General features: G+C 45.2%; 1 protein-coding gene and 1 pseudogene across 3 annotated transcripts in view; both read right to left on the bottom strand.

Moving 5' to 3' along the window:
• Positions 1 to 20448, bottom strand: part of LOC144322746 (uncharacterized) — a 30999-nt gene extending 10551 nt beyond the window's left edge. The window contains exons 1-3 of one of the 3 annotated variants that reach the window (XM_077913105.1): positions 20212 to 20448; positions 16068 to 16194; positions 13362 to 14413 (exon numbers count right to left, since the gene is read on the bottom strand). In XM_077913105.1, coding sequence (XP_077769231.1) covers positions 13383 to 14413; positions 16068 to 16194; positions 20212 to 20226 — 1173 coding nt within the window. In that variant the 5' untranslated portion in view covers positions 20227 to 20448 and the 3' untranslated portion in view covers positions 13362 to 13382. Of the gene's footprint in view, positions 1 to 8300; positions 8548 to 13361; positions 14414 to 16067; positions 16198 to 20211 lie in introns of those variants that run through there. The other 2 variants (XR_013388399.1, XR_013388397.1) reach the window with 2 other exon arrangements.
• On the bottom strand, positions 9846 to 10741 carry LOC144322756 (mitochondrial nicotinamide adenine dinucleotide transporter SLC25A51-like; annotated as a pseudogene).
• Positions 20449 to 21386: the final 938 nt, after the last annotated feature.

Here is a 21386-nt window from a genome sequence, read left to right as displayed (position 1 = left end):
CAGAACCCTCAACAAAATCAACAAAAGCAGATCTTTTTTTTTAATAATATTTTTTTATTTATTTATGACAGTCACACACACAGAGAGAGAGAGAGGCAGAGACACAGGCAGAGGGAGAAGCAGGCTCCATGCACCGGGAGCCCGACGTGGGATTCGATCCCGGGTCTCCAGGATCGCGCCCTGGGCCAAAGGCAGGAGCCAAACCGCTGCGCCACCCAGGGATCCCAACAAAAGCAGATCTATACCAAGGCATATTGTAATTAAAATGGCAAAATATAGTGATAAAAAAAACTTTAAAAGTGGCAAGACAAAAGAAGACAGTTACATGCAAGAGAAACTCCATAGGCTATCTGGGAATTATTCAGCAGAAACTTTCCAAGCTAGAAGGCAGTGGTATGATATATTCAAAGTGCTGAATGGGAATAATCTGCAGCCAAGAATACTCTCTTTAGCAGGACTATCATTCAGAATAGAAGGAGAGAGTTTCCTAGACAAAAAAACAAAGGAGTTCATGACCAGTAAGCCAGTTCTGCAGGAAATATTAAAGGGGACTCTCAGTGGAAAGGAAAGACCAAAAGTGACGGTATGAAGGTAGAAAGCAAAAGTAGTAAATATGACAACATATACCTAAAATGGGGAGGGGGAAGGGACAAGGAGTAAAGAATGGGTTCAGACTTAAATGACCATCAACTTAATATAGATTGCTATATGCAGAAGATGTTATACATAAACTTAATGGTAACTACAAATAAAAAACCAGTAATACGTGGGGCACCTGGGTGGCTGTCAGTTGAGCGTCCCAACTCTTGACCTCACCTCAGGTCTTGATCTCAGGATAGTGAGTTCAAGCCCCACATTGGGCTCCCATGGACCCTACTTTAAAAAAAAAAATTGTTTTTTAAGCTAATTTGTTAGGGATGTCTAGGTGGCTTGGTCATTTGGGTAGCCAGTTCTTGATTTCAGCTCCCGGTCATGATCTCAGGGTCCTGGGATAGAGCCCCACGTCAGGCTCTTGCACAGCAGGGAATCTGCTTGAGGATTCTTTCTCACTCTGTCCCTCCTCCAACTCTCACGTGCTCTCCCTCTCTCAAATAAATCTTTTTTTAAAAAAAGTAATATGCAAAGAATAAAGAGAAAGTAACTCTTACTAAATAGGTCCCCTGAGGCAAGGAAAATTTAAAAAACAAACAATTGAGACTACATAAAAATAAAAAGCTTCTGCAGAGAGAAACAATCAACAAAACTAAAAGGCAACCTACAGAATGGGAGAGGATATTTGCAAATGACACAGCTAATAAATGGGTAGTATCCAATATATATAAAAAACATAAAATCCAACACCCAGAAAACAATCCAATTAAAAGATGGGCAGAAGACATTTCTGTAAAGAAGACATACAAATTGCCAACAGAGACATGAAAAGATGTTTATCATCAGGGAAAAGCAAATCAAAACTACAATAAGGTATCACCTCACATCTGTCAGAATGGCTAAAATAGTACAAGAAACAGGTGGAGAGGATGAGGAGGAAAAGGAGCCCTCATGCACCTTTGGTGGGAATACAAACTGTGGGTGCAGCCACTGTGGAAAATAGTATGGAGGCTTCTCAAAAAGTTAAAAATAGAACTACCTTAAAAAAAATAGAACTACCTTGCAATAGTATATTGCAAAAAATAATATGCAAACATATTACTGAATATTTACCCAAATAATACAAAAACACTAATTCAAAGGGATACATGTACCCCAATGTTTATAGCAGCATTGTTTAAAATAGCCAAGGTATGGAAGCAGCCCAACTGTCTATGGATTGGCAAATGGATATATATGATGGAATATTATTCAGCCATCAAAAAGAATGAAATCTTGCCATTTGCAACAACACAGGTGGAGCTAGGGTATAATGTTAGGCAAATAAATCAGTTAGAAAAAAGACAAATACCACATAATTTCACTCATGAGGAATTTTTTAAAAGATTATTTGTTAGAATGAAAAAGAGGGAGACAGCAGAAGCAGGGGGGAGATGGAGAAGCAGACTTCTTGCTGAATAGGGAGCCTAACTCAGGGCTTGATCACAGAACCCTGAGATCATGACCTGAGTTGAAGGCCGTTGCATAACCAACTGAGCTATCCAGGCAGGCACCTCTTATTTTGAGGAATTTAGGAAACAAGCAAAAGGAAAAAGACAAACCAAGAATTAGCTCTTAACTATAAAGAATAAACTAATGGTTACCAGAGGGGAGGTAGGTGAGGGGATAGGGGAAACTGGTGATGGGGATTAAGGAATGTACTGGTCAAAATGAGCACTGGGTGATGTATGGAATTGTTGAATCACTATTTTTTTTAATTTATTTATTCATGAGAGACACAGACAGAGAGGCAGAGACACAGGCAGAGGGAGAAGCAGGCTCCCTGCAGGGAACCCCATGTGGGACTCAATCCCGGATCCCAGGATCGTGACCTGAGCTGAAGGCAGGCGCCCAACCACTGTGCCACCCAGGCGTCCCTGTTGAATCACTGCTTGAATACCTAAAACTAACATAACTCTGTATGTTAACTAACTGGAGTTCAATAAAAACTTTAAAAAAGCAATCAAGAAATCTTAACAAAATTTTAGCAAATTGAATCCTGCCATATTTGTATATACATGTATAAGCCCCAATAAGTCATAACCTAGCATGGTTTATCAGGTATCCAGGTTTACTTAATAATGGAGTTTATAATGGAGTCTCAACTACCAGGAAAATAAAAATCATCAAAGACATTGTGAAAGCATTTCACAGACTCAAAACCAGTCATGGTTTTGAAATGACTGTTAAGAAATGATAAAATTTCTTAACAAATTAAGAACCTCAACCTGCTGGAGGGTACCTATGAAAAACCAAAAGCTTACGTATTTGATGGCAAAAGCCTGTGTGCTTTCCTCCCCACTATGGGCAGTAATGGGACTATATCTGTGCTTAGCACTTTTACTCAATATTGTACTGTAAGTCGGTGTTAGTGACTTAAAAAAAAAAGGTCTAAAGATCGTAAATGTAGAACCCAAACTGTCTATTCATATATGACATGATTATGTTGAAAATTCCAAATTATCCACTAAAAAGCTACTATGTCTAATGACTGAGTTTAGCAAGGTCCCAGGATAAAAAGGAAAATTCAAGCATATTTTGGAGATCCTGTGGATTCAGTTCAGCAAGTCAAATGAATTCTTTGGTTTCCCAATCATATAAAAGTTATGTTTATACCATAGTCTATTAAGTGTGCTATATAGCATTGTCTAAAAGAAATGTACGCACCTTAATTAAGAAGTATTTTATTGCTAAAAAATGTTAACCATCATCTTAGCTTTCAGCAAGTCATAATCACTTATCACAGATCACCATAATAGATATAATAAATTTTAGGGACACCTCAGTGGCTCAGTGGATGAGTGTCTACCTTTGGGTCAGGGTGTGATTCCAGTCTGGAGATTGAGTCCCGCATTGGGGTCTGCAGGGAGCCTGCTTCTCCCTTGCCTATGTTTCTGCCTCTCTGTGTCTCATGAATAAATAAATTAAAAATCTTTTTTAAAAATAATAAATTTAGAAATATAGGTAGCAAATGTGACACAGATATGAAATGAGCAAATGCCATTGGAAAGATGGCACTGACAGACTTGCTCAAAGGCAGAGTTGCCACAAACCTTTAATTTTGTGAAAAATGCAATTTCTTAAGTGCAATGAGGTATGCCTGTATACTATAGCTGGTTTCTATATACCAGCTATGAATATTTGGAAGTTGAAAAAATCCCTTTACAATAGCATCAAAATATGAGATATTTAGAAATAAATTTAAAAATATATGTTCAAGAGGTATAAGAAATTATCAAACATTACTGAGACATTAAAGGCCTAACTAGGGATCCCTGGGTGGCGCAGCGGTTTGGTGCCTGCCTTTGGCCCAGGGCGCGATCCTGGAGACGCGGGATCAAATCCCATGTCGGGCTCCCGGTGCATGGGGCCTGCTTCTCCCTCTGCCTGTGTCTCTGCCCCTCTCTGTGTGTGTGTGTGTGACTATCATAAATAAATAAAAATTAAAAAAAAAAGGCCTAACTAGTTTCACTGGCGAATTCTAGAGATGTAAAGAATAAATAATACAATAATACATCCTGTCAGAAAAGAGGATCAAATCTTTCCACTCCTTTTAAGAGGCCAAATAAAAAAGAAGCAGTTCAAGATGGCAGCATAGGAAGATCCTAAATTCCTCTCCTCCCATGGACATCACACATCTCCAACTACATATCGAACAATTCCCTCTGAAAACTAGCTGAATAGCTCCTCCACAACAAAGAATACAAGAGACACACTGACAGGCAGAAGAGGCAGAGGACACAGTCTTGCCCAAAACCCTACCCTTGGCATGGTAATGCATAATCGGGAGAATCTCATAAACACTGGCTTCTCCGAGATGTGAGGATTTTGTGCCCCATGTCATGCACTCCAACTCTTGGAATCTACACCAGAGGGATGAAACCCCCAAACATCTGGCTTTGAAAACCAGTAGAGCTTATGTCCATTGTAGGGCTGTAGGGAATGGAGATTCTGCTCCTAAAAGGCTGGCATGAAGAATCATTCACCCCAGGATCTGATACAAAAGCAGCAGTGTGTTTATTTGAGAGAGAGCACTAGAGAAACAGAGCAAGCATGAGTGGGGAGCAGAGGGAGATGGAGAAGCAAGCTCCCCGCTAAGCAGGGAGCCCATCATGGGGGTCAACCTCAGGACCCTGGGATCATGACTTGAGACAAAGGCTTAACCAACTAAGCCACCCAGGTCCCCTAAAAGCAGCAGTTTTGAAAAATTTTAAGACTACAGGTAAAGGAGATTCCTTTGTTAATCTTAAAAGCATTTGCTGGATGGGCAGTAGCATGCTAGAACTCTCTCTTGGGATGGAGATGCTGGTGGGCACCATTTTTGCATTCTATTTACTAGTACCAGCAATGGTGGGCACCAACTTTATACTCTCCTGTAACCTGCTAGCACCAGTGTGTGAACCTCTCCCCTGCCCCACTTTTAAGGCCCCACCAAAGCAAGGTGTGTGAATGCTGCAAGCACAGCCCACAGAAGGGGCACCCTTGAGCACCTGGCTCTTGTTGCCAGGGAAACAGCATTTCTGGCTCTCACAAAGCCTGACACAATCAGATAAAGTGGCAGGCTACCACCCATAGGACACTGCACAGACAGGAGACTGAAACATACCCCATCTTCCTGTGGAAAAAACCTATTTACTTATCCTAGAAGTGCAGGCTTCAGGTTTACCACACATCTGGAGGCTATGGAAATGCTTCTAGGGAACATAGGCCAGGGGACAGCATCTTTGTGCTCTTCCTTGGTCTTCCTACAGTGAGCCAGTTACCTCCCAGAAGGGAGCTTAGGCACTTGTCTGGAGCCCCAGCTTTTGCAACTGTCATGAAAGGGACACCTGTAGATCACATGATCATAAGGCCAGCAGGGCTTATGATTGTGATCCAGTGGGACTGTATGTACTTGCATACCATAAAAACTGCTGCCTTAGGATGTAGCTTCCAGTTAGGCTGAAACTAGGTATAGACTATCCCTCCCTCTGGAAGACTCATGGGCCCTGGCATAGAATAAATCAGGCTATTTAGACAATGACAAATGTTTGAGAGATAATCAAGAGCTAAGGGAAGGCTAAGTGGTAAAGTTCTCCTTCAAGACTGGGAGAAACAGCTACTATGCCTAATACATAGAAACAAAAAAAGAAACAAAGTCAAGCAAAATGAAAAACTAAAGGAATATGTCCTAAATGAAGAACAAGATAAAACCCTGGAAAAAACAATGAAACAGAGAAAAGTAATTCAATTGATAAAGAGTTCTTAGTGGTCATAAAATGCTTACTGAACTTGGGAAAAGAATGGATGAATTCAATGAGAACTCCAACAAAGAGAAAATATAAGAAAATACCAAACAGAAGTCAAAAAGTTGGAGAATACAATACATATTCCAGGGATGTAAGGATGATTGAACACCAGCAAACCAACCTATGTGATACACATTGGTAAAATGAAGGATAAAAGTCATACAATTATCTCAATAGACATAAAACAGCAGACCAAATTCAACATCTATTTATGATAAAAACTCTCAACAAAGTGGGTATAGGTGGAATATATCTCAACATAATAAAGACCATATATGACAAGCCTATTGCTATCATACTCAACACAAAAGGTGAAAGTTTTTCCTTTATTTTTTTAAAGAGTTCTTTAGAGCATGTGGGGAGGGAGGAGGGCAGGCGTAGAGGATCTAAAGCAGACACCATGCTGAGTGCAGAACCTGACTTGGGGCTTGATCCCACAACCCTGAGATCATAACCTGAGCCAAAATCAAGAGTCAGATGTTCAACTGACTGAGCCACCCAGGCACCCTGAAAGCTCTTCCATTAATATTAGGAAGAAGGATGCCCACTCTCGCTTTTATTCAACATAGCATTGGAGGGGATCCCTGGGTGGCTCAGCAGTTTGGCGCCTGCCTTCAGCCTGGGGCGTGATCCTGGGGTCCTGGGATCGAGTTCCGCATTGGGCTCCATGCATGGAGCCTGCTTCTCCCTCTCCTTGTGTCTCTGTCTCTCTGTGTCTTTCATGAATAAATAAAAATCTTAAAAAAGAAAAAAACATAGCATTGGAACTTCTAGCCAGAGCAGTAATACAGGAAAAAGAAGTAAAAGGCATCCACATTGCAAAGGAAGAAATAAAACTGTCACTGTTTGCACACATGATTTTATATATTAAAAAATCCTTAAGACTCCACTTAAAAAAACTGTTAAAATAAGCAAATTCAGTTAAGGTTCTGTAAAGTAAAAAATCAATATACAAAAATATGTCATGGGGATCCCTGGGTGGTGCAGCGGTTTGGCGCCTGCCTTTGGCCCAGGGCGCGATCCTGGAGACCCGGGATCGAGTCCCACGTCGGGCTCCCGGTGCATGGAGCCTGCTTCTCCCTCTGCCTGTGTCTCTGCCTCTCTCTCTCTCTGTCACTATCATAAATAAATAAATAAAAAAGTCATGTGTTCATACACTAACAAAATAGAAACAGAAATTAAGAAAGCAATCCCATTTACAACTGCATCAAAAATAATTTAAGACCAAGGAACAAACTTAACCAAGGAAGTGAAAGACCTGTATGCTGAATATTATAGAAGGCTTTGAGGGAAAAAAATTGAAAAATACACACCTAAATGGAAAGATGTTCTGTGCCAATAGATTAGACAAAATAACGTTGTTAAACTGCCATATTACCCAAGGCAATCTACAGATTCAACACAATCCTTATCAACATTTCAAAGGCATTTTCCAGGGACTCCTGGGTGGGTCTGTGGTTGAGGGACTGCCTTCAGGTCAGGCCCTGACCCCAGGGTCCTGGTATAGAGGCCTGCATCGGGCTCTTTGCAGGGAGCCTGCTTCTCCCTCTGCCTGTGTCTCTGCCTCTCTTTCTGTGTCTCTCTTGAATAAATTTTTTTTTGGAAAAAAAAGCATTTTCCACAGAATTACAATTCTAAAATTTGTATAGAACCATTAAAAGACACTGCATGGACCTGCATTCTCGAACATCCCCAGTTCAGTACCACTTCCAACCATATATTCATGCTCGTTCTTGTGACTGGAAAAATCCTCCTTCATCCTACTGGGTTCCAGAAATGGGAAATGTGCTCTACAATTCCTGGTCTCCCTTAAGGGCCCTGAGCCAACAGCAACTCCAGGAGCCCAATATCAGAGGCGAGAGGAGGGGAGAGCCAGAAGCCCTAGGTCACAGCCTCCTATCGATCCCTGAGACCAGCAGGGCAAGGGTCCCAGCGGCTGGTTTCCATTCCCCAGCTGCCCACTCACCCGCCCAGGCGACCCCTGCAGGCCCCTCGAGCTTAGTCCACTTCCCATCTTGCCCAGCCACAGGTGGGGCGTGACCTCGGCTGACCCCCACTTCCCAGCTTCAGCTGCTGTCCTCTAAAATTCACTCAAGGGGGATCCCTGGGTGGCGCAGCGGTTTGGCGCCTGCCTTTGGCCCAGGGCGCGATCCTGGAGACCTGGGATCGAATCCCACATCAGCTCCCTGCATGGAGCCCGCTTCTCCCTCTGCCTGTGTCTCTGCCTCTCTCTCTCTCTCTCTCTCTGTGACTATCATGAATAAATAAATAAAAAACCTAAAAAAAAAAAATTCACTCAAGGCCCAGGGTCCTGCCTCCAGGCACCTGAGGAAGGAGGACTGGTACGGGAGGGGTGTGGGTTAGGCTAGGGTGATGGCTCACACAAAAGTGTAGAAGTGTGCCTACTCTCCTTTCTTCCTCCTCCTTCACCCAACTTGCCCAGACCCACCACAGCCTTTATGACATCATTGGAAGCCCCGCCCCCACTTCTGCAGGAAACACCTCACTCCTGGGTGGTTATTGGATGAGCGCCGGCCGCCTATGCACAGCCTGCTGGGTAATGTAGTTTCTGCCCTGCACATGGCCAGGCTGGGATGGGCCTTTCTCATTCTCCGCAATCTTGGCCAAACAGCGCTGCAAGGGACCTTGGGAAATAATGCTCTCCAGTTCCAAATACACGACCGTGCCCAGGTTTCTGTGGCCATCTTGAGTGAAGGCCCATCCTGGGAAAGCTGTAATAGACTTCTCCTTGTGGCCCTAGGCAAGACTCCTCAACCTCTGAGGGAAAAAAATATAATTAAAACCATAAAATAAGGGGGATCCCTGGGTGGCTCAGAGGTTTTGCGCCTGCCTTTGGCCCAGGGCGTGATCCTGGAGTCCCGGGATCAAGTCCCGCATCGGGCTCCCGGCATGGAGCCTGCTTCTCCCTCTTCCTGTGTCTTTGCCTCTCTCTCTCTCTATGTCTATAATAAATAAATAAATAAATAAATAAATAAATAAATAAATAAATAAATAAATCTTTTTAAAAAAGTGATCTCAGATGAAACATCTACAATGATTAAAGGAATGAGGACCAAAGAGGGGAATGCCTATGTCTATTGATACATCTGCTCATTATTTGTATTAAACATGAATAACATTTCCTTGTGAAGTCAGACTGATGGAATTAACATACATAATCTCAAAATATATACTGAGATAGAACATACTATTTCATCTTCTAAATCCCTTATATTGCCTGGAAAGAAAGAAAAACATTTTAAGTCTTTTTTTTTTTAATTTTTATTTATTTATGAGTCATAGAGAGAGGCAGACATAGGCAGAGGGAGAAGCAGGCTCCATGCACCGGGAGCCCGACGTGGGATTCGATCCCGGGTCTCCAGGATCACACCCTGGGCCAAAGGCAGGCGCTAAACCGCTGCACCACCCAGGGATTCCTAAGTCTTTTTTAAAATATTTTTAAAAATTTATTTATTCATGAGAGACAGAGAGAGAGAAAGGCAGAGGCACAGGCAGAGGGAGAAGCAGGCTCTATGCAGGAAGCCTGCAGTGGGACTCAATCCCAGAACTCCAGGACCACACCCTGGGCCAAAGGCAGACTCTAAATGGCTGAGCCACCCAGGGATCCCCCATAAGTCTGCTGTTTTAAGTGTTTGTAGATTTTAGCTTAAACAATAAACAGAATAAGCTTTTTAAACTAGAATTTTTTTTAAATCTGGATTTTTTTTAACAGTAACAGTTTTTTTTTTTCCTATTAGAATCTTTTATTCTGAATTTGTTGGTGCTTCAAGAAAACAGCTTTGCCTATAATTCACTGTGCCCTGAACTAATGACACCAACTTATATTTGGCCAATTAGGAACAATGCCAAACCACATTCTTCTTAGGTCTATTCAGTTAATAAATGGCACTTAACGGATAGTTTCTTTCATATAATCTTTAACAAGAACTCATAAGTTGCATTGATTATGCCCCAAGAGATGAGGGATCAATGGTAATTCAGATGAGCACCTCTGAAAAGATTTGTCAGCTTCCTGTCCAGCTCTAGCCAGATTTTCTGGAAAACCTTGGGAAAAGACTGAAATCTTTTCCCCACCAATCTGAGACTGCATGTGAGTTTTCACAACATTAACTGGCGAAAACAAGATTCCCAACATGGCACCTGACAGACCTCCACAGATAAAATTACTGACCAAATGGGCGCTGTGAGTTTTGGCAGTAGGCAGATGCTCCTTAATGGGACCTCGAAGGCCAAAGAAAAGGACATTGCTGAATCCATTACGGAAAAGAACAGGTACCAAGCCTCGATAATACTCTCTAATTCCATGGCATTTGAGTGCCTTGAAAGCCTGGTAAGTGTTTGTAAATTTGTCATGATGCTTATGGTCTTGAAGCAATGTCTGAAATCTTTCCAATGGAGTGACAATCGCTTCTGTTGTGCCTGCAAGTACTGCCACCACACTACAGGTTGCAAACTCAGGGGTACTGATATGCTTCAGGAGAAGGCAACATAAGCCCTCGTATAGACCAAACATAAGTGCCAGTGTAGTTGTCTTCTGCATCAGTGGGGGAAGGATTCCACGGTACAAGTTGCGAAAGACATCCCTCCTCAACTGAAGCACTGCATCCCGGGTTTTGATTCCATACAGCTGCTACCTAAAGAGCACCTTCTGAATGGGAAATGTGATTGCTACATTGTTGAAAGCTGCACAGCAGCTACACAAGTAATGCTTCATTTCACCAACATTTGCAATATGAGGTGACATCTTGTTTTGAAGATGTTAGGATGGGCGGTCTCTTTTCATGAGCTTCTGAATCCACCATGTTGCTTAAGATCTTTCTTCTTCATGAAGGTATTTTTAACCTGTAACACCACCTGGGCCTGGTGTTTTGGGGAATTGTAGCTTTTTGATAACTTTCTCGATTTCTTCCATTGTTACTGGTCTGTTAGGTTCTTTCTTCTGCAGTCAATTTGATACTGGATTTCCTGAAATATCCAGGATCCATAACAGTCTTGCCACAGAAAGAAAAATAAAGTAACCAATGGTAGCCATCTTTTTGCTAGATCATGCCATCGCAGCGGGCGCCCCGTGCCATGCCCAGTACCGCCAGCCAACAGGTCCGCGAGCCGGCAAGCAGCCACAGTTGTTATTTCTTAAAGGACCAGAAAAAGAACAAGTGAGGCAAAGAAAGCCACAAAATTAGAGGATATATTGATACCCAAATATATATAATATTACATTAGGTAAGTAGGAATTAAATTAAATTAGCAGTCAGTACCTTTTGATGGTTAAAACCTCCCTTTATAAGATACTTAATATAAATTTCAGGGGCAGCTTTTGAATTTCCATTCAAAGCAAACCAACATTTTCTGGCATCCTCAGCCACTCTATCTCTAAGAGGGAAAGAAACCAGGGGGCAAGAATGTCCTGGCTTTGGTTGCTGAGGACCCAAGACCTTATGCTGAGGGGTCACCAGAATCTATGATCAAGCTTCTTAAGGCCAAAAATCAGCTAAGATGTCATCAGGACTTTCAGTATATTTTTACAAACAAATCCCATCAGCACATCTCCTGATAAGAAAGGAATAGGATGGCATGAAAATATAACATATTAGTGAAAACAATTTTAACAACAGCTAACATTTAAGAATATCCACAAAGCTGATACCAGGTACAACACTACCCTTTGACCTGCATAAATGCCTTGTGAGGTGCATCAGTCAACATTCCTGTTTCATAGATAATGAATCTGCAACTCACACAGGATATTAGATCACTCAGTTTACAGAGGAGGAAACTAAGAACCCCAAAAAGTCCCTAAACTGGCCTGTTGCGGCCACTAGTAAGCAGCACAGGTGAGAACAGTGCTCACAGGGATGTAGGGCTCATCACTGCCCTTCATGGCTTCCTGCCCAAATTCAATCTGGGCAGGAGCAGGGGCAAGGGCCAGGGCCCCTCAGCATCAGAGAAATAAAGCTATGGCAGATTGACTACCCATGTAACCACCGAGTGGGGAGGGAGTTCTGCCTTTTTTCTGTTCAAGAAAGGGAGCCTTCAGCTCCACTTGCTCACTCAACACACTAGGTGCTGATTGAAAACCTGGAACACAGGGCAGGCCATGGCACATTCCCATGGATGCAAAAGGCTCTCTCCTGAGGAATGAGGAGGGAAATCATTTCCTGGGGCTCACTCATCATCCCAATTATGCACATGTCCTGTGGCTCTGCCTAACATGTCCCAAGTCATCTCCCCACCAATTCCCATACCACCATCATGGGTCAGTCCAATGACAATGCCCTCCTGGACCACAGAGTGGCCTCATCTCTCTTTCCCACATAAATTACTCCCTCTTTAATTCACCCTCCACTCAGCAAACAAGGAGAAATTCAGAGACAAGATCATGCCACTGCCCTGCTCAACCACTTTCTCAGCCTCCCAGAACAGTCAGAATAAAACCCACAAAGCCCTGTGCATCTGGGCCTATTCTGTCCATCTCACTGCTCACTATTCATTTCCTCCAGACACACTGACCTTCAGCTGTTTCCTCTAATAAGCCCAACTCTTGCCTGCCTCAAGGTCTTAGAACATGCTGTTCCCTTTGCCAGAAATGTTCTTCTTCATTTTCAAATGTGGCTGGGGCTCCTCAATACCTCATGGATCTGCATGGTATCACCCTCTGTGTACTGTCTGTTCCTCTGCCCGTGCTTTACATTTTAAATTAATCTTCCCACTTTTACAAGAGAGGCCTGTGGAGAAATGACATGACCAAGGTCACCCAGAGGTGATGGGCACAGCTCAGAAGTGCTGGAATATCAATTGTCTCCAGGGTCCAAGCCCTTAGCCACTGGACCACTCTTCCCAATGCACATTTGTCCTCCACACCTAAGTTTCGACCCTGATACACAGGGTTATAGGCACATTATTATCATAGCAACAGAGTTACGATACCACACCTCTGTGCTACCACTTTTCTCCCCTCTAAAGAGCAAGGCCCGTGTCTCAGTCACCCACGTATCCATGACACAAGGCACATGCAGGGTAATGGGCATAAAGGATGGGGTTCTTGTGACCCTGCCCTTCACACCAGCAAGAGCACAGCAGACTCCTATAAACACAGGAAGTTAGATGGGAGACAGGGACCATGAGGGAAGAGGGCCCTTCATCCACTGCAAAGCGCATCACTTCTGCTTTGGGATACACTGAGGCCAGGTCTCTTTGCAAGCCATGTGATAGCAAAGCACTTACGGGTGTGGAAAGAAGGTCCCTCTGCAGAGAATCAAGTTCTGTTTTGGGAGACTGGCCTCCAGTCTCTGCAGTGCCAGGGCTCAGCCACAGGTGAAGGTAATGCCACAGCCACAGTACAAACTGTGCACGTGGAGGACACAGTATGCAGGAAAGCCTTGGGTATGAACTCTCAGATGCCAAGTAACATTTTCCCTCCAGTCGAACAATTTGCCACCGTAGTTACTTTAAAAAGAACTCACTATGAGTTCTCTGATGCTGACTGAGGGCTGCCTTCTGGTGAAAGGCCTTCCCACATCTCTTACATTTGTAGGATTTTACTCCACCGTGAATCTTTTGATGAGTATTGAGGGTTGAGCTGTAGCTGTAGGTCTTTCCACACTCACTGCACTCATAGAGCTTCTCCCCAGAATGAGACCTCATGTGTCGAGTTACAGAGAAGCTGTTACAAAAGGCCTTCCCGCACTCTTTGCACTCAAAGGGTTTTTCTCCAGTGTGGGTTCTATTATGCCGAATAAAATCTGAGTGGCGGGCAAAGCCCCTTCCACATTCATTGCACACATAAGGCTTCTCTCCACTGTGAATCCGCTGGTGCTCCGTGAGGTGTGACCTGCGGCTGAAGGCCTTCCTGCATTCGTTGCACTCATAGGGTTTCTCCCCAGTGTGAATCCGCTTGTGTTCTGTGAGGTGTGACCTGCGGCTGAAGGCCTTCTCACACTCAATGCACTCATAGAGCTTCTTCTTAATGTGAATGCTGTAGTGTCCAGTGAGATCTGCCTTCCTGAGAAAGACCTTCCCACACTTTTTGCATTTATAGGATTTTACTCTAGTATGAATCCACTGATGTTGAAGGAGGAAGTGATTCTTGATAAACTCTTTCCCACATTCCTTGCATTTGTAGGGGTTCTTCCCTCCATGAATCAAGGGGTCTCTTCTTGATCTATGTGGTTCACACTCATGGAGAGCATCTCCTGGAGAGTCTTGCTCCCGTAAATCCTTTGTGGGAAGATTTTTACTTGTTCCCAAATCATCACATTCAGGGTTAACCTTTCTAGGGAGGGATTCTTTGTAGGGGTCTGTCCCTGTCCTTATGTGCCCTCCCTGTTTTTCTGATGGTCCTTCTTGTTCCCTGGCTTCTCCCAATGTGGAAACACTGGAGTCTTCCTCAGTCAGTAATGTGTGGGGTGAGAATCTCTCAAACAAGGCTGGTTGAGAAGCAGAAGGCTCTGTGGTATTGGCTTTTGCTTTGTCATCTGAAGGGAATCCAATACACAAAAGAGGCCCATTAGCAATACCAACAAAGAAGGAGCAAAATTACCAAGCCAGTGGAGAAAGGAAGATGGAAACAAGGCCCCTGACACCTGCTGGATTTTCACATCTCTGAAACTCAGGTGTTTTTTTGTTTTTGCTGGTTCTTGGATTCTTGACATCTTTAAAGGGACAACTTTGGGGAGAATTTAGGGTAGAGGCCAGAATGAAATCCTGTCCTCCCTATCCAGAGCAGAGAGAAATGATTGCACCATGTGCTGTGTTTGTTCTGAGAAAGGATGTCACAGGGGACACAGGATGGGGCATCTAACCCAGCCCAACTGAAAGAAAAAGACAGCTGGGAGGTGTCTTGAGATATGAGTCCCAAGGAAGCAAGAGTTACCAAATACAGGAAGTGAGAGGGCACTGCAGTCAAAGGAGGCAAAGTATACAAAGGTACAGATTCTAGAGAGATCTTGGATGCCGAGGGAACTTCAGGGCATGAGAGAAGGGATGGCAGAGATGTGGGTGGAGATGCAGACAGGGTGTAGACTCCAGAGTTTGGAAGAGTAAGAGTAAGTATAGCCATTTCTGCTCCCAGGACAGTGTCTACATGGCTGAGAGTGAGCAGGACTGGGGGGGGGGGGGGCACATATTAAATCTACTGTGTGTGAGGAACAGCTAGGTGATTAAAACATAGACAAAAGCTAGTAGAGAAATCTGAAATATTTATGTCAAGATATTAAAGAAAAGCTGTGCAAATGGGAGAAATTAATAACAAAGTTGTTAACTCTCCTCATATCCATAGATAAGTTCATCATCACGCCAGAAAACATGATTTTCCACGAAACTCAACAAGCTGATTCTAGAATTTATAGGCAAGAGTTAAGGGCCAAGAATATCACTGGAAAAAAGAATCATAAGGAGATAGGGCTTGCCTTCCCAGGATTAGGGTTAGGATGAAAGTACAGGCATCAAGACAGTGTGGTATTGGCACAGATATAAGGAAAACTGGCAACAGGATAGAACAGTGCTCAGACACAGACTCTTGAACACATACAGCTATCACAGACAGCAGAGGTGGCATAGCAGATTAATGGGAAAAGAAGGGACTATATGGTAAATGGAGCTAAAAAAACTGGTTTCCCACATGCAGGAAAAAGTTACTGCATTTTTACCACACATCATACACAAGTTAATTCCAGATTAGTAAGCAACAGAAAATGAATATAATTTCATCCTGGTGTAAGGAAAGATTTCCTAGCAAGATATGAAAAGCAGTAATCATAAAACAAAAGATAAACTAACCTGACTAAATAAAATATGAATTTCTCTTAATCAAAAGATGCTTAAAGAAAATTTCTAAAAAGCTAATAGAATACAACTGTAGCACACAAAATAGGTAAAAGATGAGTATCAGGAATATACAAAAAAAAAATCTGAGAAATCAAAAAGGGAAGAGCAATCATCTTGGTGATTCTTGGTGGAGATAAAGGGAGAGCAGGCTGGAGGAGGTAAGCCCAGAAAATGGCAGGAAGGACTGTGGGAAGGATGGCAGTCTGCTCTGAAGGCCTTCTCCATAAGCCATATCTCAAATGAGAGGAAGAAACCAAGAAGGAGGCTGCCATGTCCCCACATAGAGGCAAGGAGAAGACTTACCCAGTGAGACAAGAAGCCTGCGGGTCTCTGTCATCACCTTCCAGTAGAGTGTCCTCTGGGGCAGGTCTAATAATTCCCACTCCTCCTGGGTGAAAGTCACAAGCACATCCTTGAAGGTCACCGGTGCCTGGAAAGTCAAACACAGTCATATTATGTGCTTCAAGGCAATTATTGGGTGGGATCAGAGCCTGTAACTCAGTCTCTGGTAAAGGCACAGAGAGACCTAGGCCTGAATCACCGAGGCCTCCACCAAGGCCTCCTGAGGGCCAAGCTATGAGCTGGCCCTAAGGGGGAGGCAGACATGGCTGACCAAGAAGCCCTCCATGGTGCACACAACAGAGAAGGACACAGACAACCGCATTCCTCTGAGGACCATGGGAGCAGATGGCAAGTGGTCTGGGATGCCAGAGGTACAGGGAAATGATCGTGATGATAATTCTAACAGTTAGAACAGCAGCAGCTAAGGCTGAGCATCCCTGGTCCTTCCAGTGTGCCCACTGGGGGCTGTGAGCTTCACATGCTGTGGTAAAGGGAATAAATGTCCACAGCTCTGGAACAGATGCCCATGTTTGAATTCAACCTCTTGAACCAACACTTGCTTGCTGTGTACCTTAGGGAAGCCACTTTATTTCTCTGAGCCTTGAGCTCCCGTCAGTAAAATAATTATCTTCTCACTTTATCAGGTTATTTGAGAATTCAAGAAAAAACATTTAGAAAGCCAACACTAGAGTCTCTGGCTTATGATGGTGCTCTGTATGTTTTGTTATTTATATTGATCCTACCATAGCCATGAGCATAAATGCCTCATCAGCTCCACATCACAGTCAGCAAGCTGAGACTCAGGGAGCTCTAGTGAGTCACCCTGCGAGTTCCTAGTCTACACAGCAGAGGTGGGATTTGAACCTAGGTCCTTCTGGCCTGGGTCTATTGTAACCCCCACACTGCTCCATTATTGCAGGTGAAGCACTTCTAACAAATGTTGCTGTTAATCTACTTCTGCCATTCTGGCCATACTTCCATGGACACGGGCAGAGGATTGGAGCCATCCTCACCCACCTCATGAAACAGCCACTGAAGGGGGTGCCACTCATCCTGGGAGTGGCAGCGCCTGGGCCAGCTCCCCATGCCCATGTGGGTCCCCCAGCCTTCTCAGGTCCCCCAGCCTTCTCAGAACCCCCAGGAGATTCCACAGCGAACTATCTGTCAACTTCCCCTTCCTGAGTCCTGAAGCATGCATCCCTGACTCATGGATACCGTAAGAACCAGGGAACCCAAGTGCATGAGAACAATGCCACAGTGGCCATAAGAACACAGGCAGCAGCCTCTGACTGGCTGTGATGTGTGTCCTGGGTGAGGGCAAGGTGAACATCCAGCAAATGACCATCTGTGCTCCCCTTCCCACATCTCAGCTGGCGGTTGGGGGTGTGTGGCAATCACAAGGTCCTCTTGTGACTCCTTAAACAACTCTGTACTCACAGCCTCTGTGACAAGGTTCCCTATCCTGGGTTGGCTCCTCTTTCCCTCCTTGTTCCCAAGCTCACCTGGAGGAGAAAGCCCTGCCCACCTCACAAAGTTTAAAATAGGTGTCACCATCAGGCTTCCCCAGCCCACTGTGGTTGGGAAATACAGGCTCTGGAAGCCAATGGGCAATATGTGAGTTTCAACTACTAAAGAGCTGTGGGACCCTGGATAGGTAACTGTATGTCTCTAAGCCTCCAGTTCCTCTTCTGTAAGCAGGGATGATAGAACCTAACTCTAAGGAGATGGGAACTGAATGAAACATAGTAACTGTCCCTCAGAGCAAATCAAGGGCCTGGTAAAATCCAGCTATTATCATTGTTTTGTTATGATTATTTTTCCTCTTTGCTCCTCAAGTACCCTGGCACTCAACTCTGCACAAAATGCTAGATCCCAACCCTGTGGGTTCAGGGAGTATTTTAGCTAAAACTAGAAAGACAAAGAAGTGGCATTTGAGCAGAGACCAGAGGAACACACAGGGATGCCTGCCGGGTTCTGGAGACTGTCCTAGGCAAAGGGAACTGCATGAGCAAAGGCTGGGAAGTGAGCAAGATTTTAGCAAGTGGAGGATGGCAAAGCTGCAGGGCTCTGAGATGGGGAAGAAAGGAAGGGAAGACACATGGGTAGACACAGAGCAGGTACAGGTGTAGCAGGCCATGGTGGGGGTTTGATCACAGTGTAATGAGAGTCCACTGAGGGGAGTCTCATTCTCCCACCTATCAAGGTCCTGTTACAGCTTTGCCCCCATTATAGGCCTGGGGACAGAGCAGCAAACAGGAAATTACAGTCCCTGCTGGAGAAAGATCCCCAACAAGGACCTAAATAACTAAACAAGACAATGTAGATGGCCTTAAGAATTCTGAGGCCAAGAAAAAAGTGACAAGATTAGAGAGATGGGGCCATTTGAGAAAGAAAGCCAGGGATGGCCTTGCTGAAGACAGGCTACTGGAATGGCTGGAATGAAGGGAGGGGAGCCACAGGAACAACAGATGGATGTGACAACTCCTAACAGTGATGGGGGCTCTGATGGGAGTAAACAGAGTCACATGCTGGAGAAGAACCTGGGGTCTGTTGTGTGTTTACATCTAAACGCACATCACAGTACTGCATACTGCTACCACTGAATCTTTAATGCATCTACTTTTCACATAAAAGTAAGTATCTTGGGATCCCTGGGTGGTGCAGCGGTTTGGCGCCTGCCTTTGGCCCAGCGTGATTCTGGAGACCCGGGATCGAATCCCACATCGGGTTCCCGGTGCATGGAGCCTGCTTCTCCCTCTGCCTGTGTCTCTGCCTCTCTCTCTCTCTCTCTCTCTGTGTGACTATCATAAATAAATAAAATTTTTTTAAAAAGTAAGTATCTTAAACAGAAAAATAATTTTTCCACCATAGGTAGCAAGCCAGCTTACTTGCCATAAACAGATGGCAACTACAAAGATGAATCCAGTGACCTTCGTGGCTCCCAATGTCTGAGGACCCTTTTCATCCCAGCAGAGAAGCAGTAATTCCAAAAATACTGCTGGCACTGTGAGTCTGCCCCTAGGCTCTCTCTTCCCCCTAGTCCTCCGCTGGATACAGCCTGAGCAGGATTCCCCTGAGATAAGCCCCTAAGATCATCACAGGACAAGGGGATCTGCTCCTGAAAAACACTGTCCACAGTGATACTACCTGGGCAGTGTTGGACGTTGGAGGACACACATCACACACATGCCCTCTCTGATCCCCTCAAGCCACAGGGACAAAATGTCAATATTCCCACTGACCCTCAAGAGATGGAAGACAAAGGGACTGAGGAAACTTACTCAAGGTCACAGCCCTGGGAAGGGCACGGCCAGAATGGCCCCTGAAGTCTACAGTTAAATGAGCTCATTCCTGAAACTCAGCTCATTCAGATTGTGAAGGGATGGGGGATCCTGAGAAGCCCCGTGTCTCTCTCACTCACACTGCCACAAGGACAAGACCAGGGCACAGGCCTCCTTGGACCCGAGAGATCACAGAAATGAATGCCTATGAGCAGCATTTACTGGATATTCCCTGTATGCTACCTTTCACACTGCCTCCCACACCTGCCACCAGGACCCAGAAGGAAGATACTGCGGTTAGCCCATTTTGCAGCCAAGAAAGCCAACTCTCCCACGGCTGTGCTGGGAGGGGTGGGTAGAGCCTGCAGCTGAACCTAGACAGTAGGCGCTGGATGTTGTTTTGCACAGCCGTAACACACACTTCAGCTGGGAGGGTGGCTGAAGGTGACCTGGGGAACAGAATTCCGGGTGCGATGTGGGGGCTGCTATCCCTGCCTCCTCTCACCCTGCTGCCAGAGGAAGCCTATTAAGACACTCCTCCTGTCCTCCAAATCCTCCACGGCTCCCACTGACCTCAAGGAGGCCCGTTCTGCAGCCTGCCATTCCAGACTCGCCTCCCTTCCCAGTGCTGTCTGTTCCCACCCGCACACCAGGTCGGCCTCAACTCCCTGCATGTGCACCCCTGGTGCAGGCCCCTAGATCATTCCTCCACATGGCACTGAGGTGGGTACACCTCCATATCAAGGCGGCACAGCCTGGAAAAGTGATGAGACCCAGGGCAACACTATCCTCCATACAGAGGTGCTGGGGGGTCCCCCACTTACCTGTGCCGGGTCCATCTGTGCCTCTGCAGCCTCCGCGGGACCCCTCCCCCCTCCCGTGCGTGGACCGGAGGCCGCGGGAGGCTGGGAAAGGTCTCAAGGGCTCCGCTGACCTGCACCACCCACCCTCAGCCCTGCGTCGGCACAAAGGGGCCACTTTTTCTCAAGCTTGCCGACCGTCCTATAGCTGCGACCTCGAGAGCTGACCCAGGAGCACCCAATACAACCTCCACGAGGACAGCGCCAGTAAGTCTCGCGTGAGGCCAGATCCCAGCCCTGTGCTGTGATTGGCCCAGCGCTACCGCCTCTTGCCGCTGAGCCTGCAGGGCAGTACGGTTCCCACAGCTCCTCCTGTGGCCTCAAGGGGCGCCCTTCCGGGAATCAGCGCAAGGAACCTGTGAGGCCCACGTAAGGGCCTTTGGGAAATGACATAATTGGGCTCTGAGGGCGGGGCGAGGCTGCTTCACGGCTTAATCCGCCCTCGCCCCACTTCTGGGGCACTGCTTCTCGGCTTCCGGGACGTGTTGTTTCGTGTGTGCCCAAGGTTTAGGTTCCCAAAGGGACATGGCATACTGCGATAGCGCTCAGAAAATGAGCCCTCCACTCAGAGATTAGACCTCATAAGCACTGTCCTGCTGCTCTTTAGTTCCAGGGAGACTGAATTTGAGAGCTAATTCTGTGGGATTATAGCGAAAATATGGGGTGCAGGTCGAGGGGGAGAGGGCAGAATGATCAGACAGCCTTAAATCGCGTGGCCAAGGTGCTGGCTCCTTTTCCCTCAGAAAACATTTTTTCCCCTGTCTGCATACTCACAGATTGTATTCCTATTCAACCCGGCAAGCAGGACCTTCTCATAATGGAGTATTTCTTACTGCACATTCCAAGACATACCCTATTTCTTTCAGTAGTGTGAAATCTAAGATGTATTTGAAAACGAGAAGTATTTGCCAAATTTCATTTTCTGTTGTGATGGTGACTGTAGTGGTCATGGGCATAGAATGTGTAGAAAGTGACCATCTGAACCCCGACATAAATGGGTTTTCTTGATCTCCCTCTGCTGTAACTGCAATGATAGCATCTGTCTGGGGAATTGAAATGATCTCTGAAAACCATTTGTGAAAAGTAAATTTACTCCCTACCAGTTTTAATCACTAGCAAAATTATGCACGATGTTACTA

The sequence above is a fragment of the Canis aureus genome, chromosome 1, assembly GCF_053574225.1.
Source record: "Canis aureus isolate CA01 chromosome 1, VMU_Caureus_v.1.0, whole genome shotgun sequence".
Lineage (NCBI taxonomy): Eukaryota > Metazoa > Chordata > Mammalia > Carnivora > Canidae > Canis > Canis aureus.
This window is presented reverse-complemented; position numbering and strand designations above follow the sequence as displayed.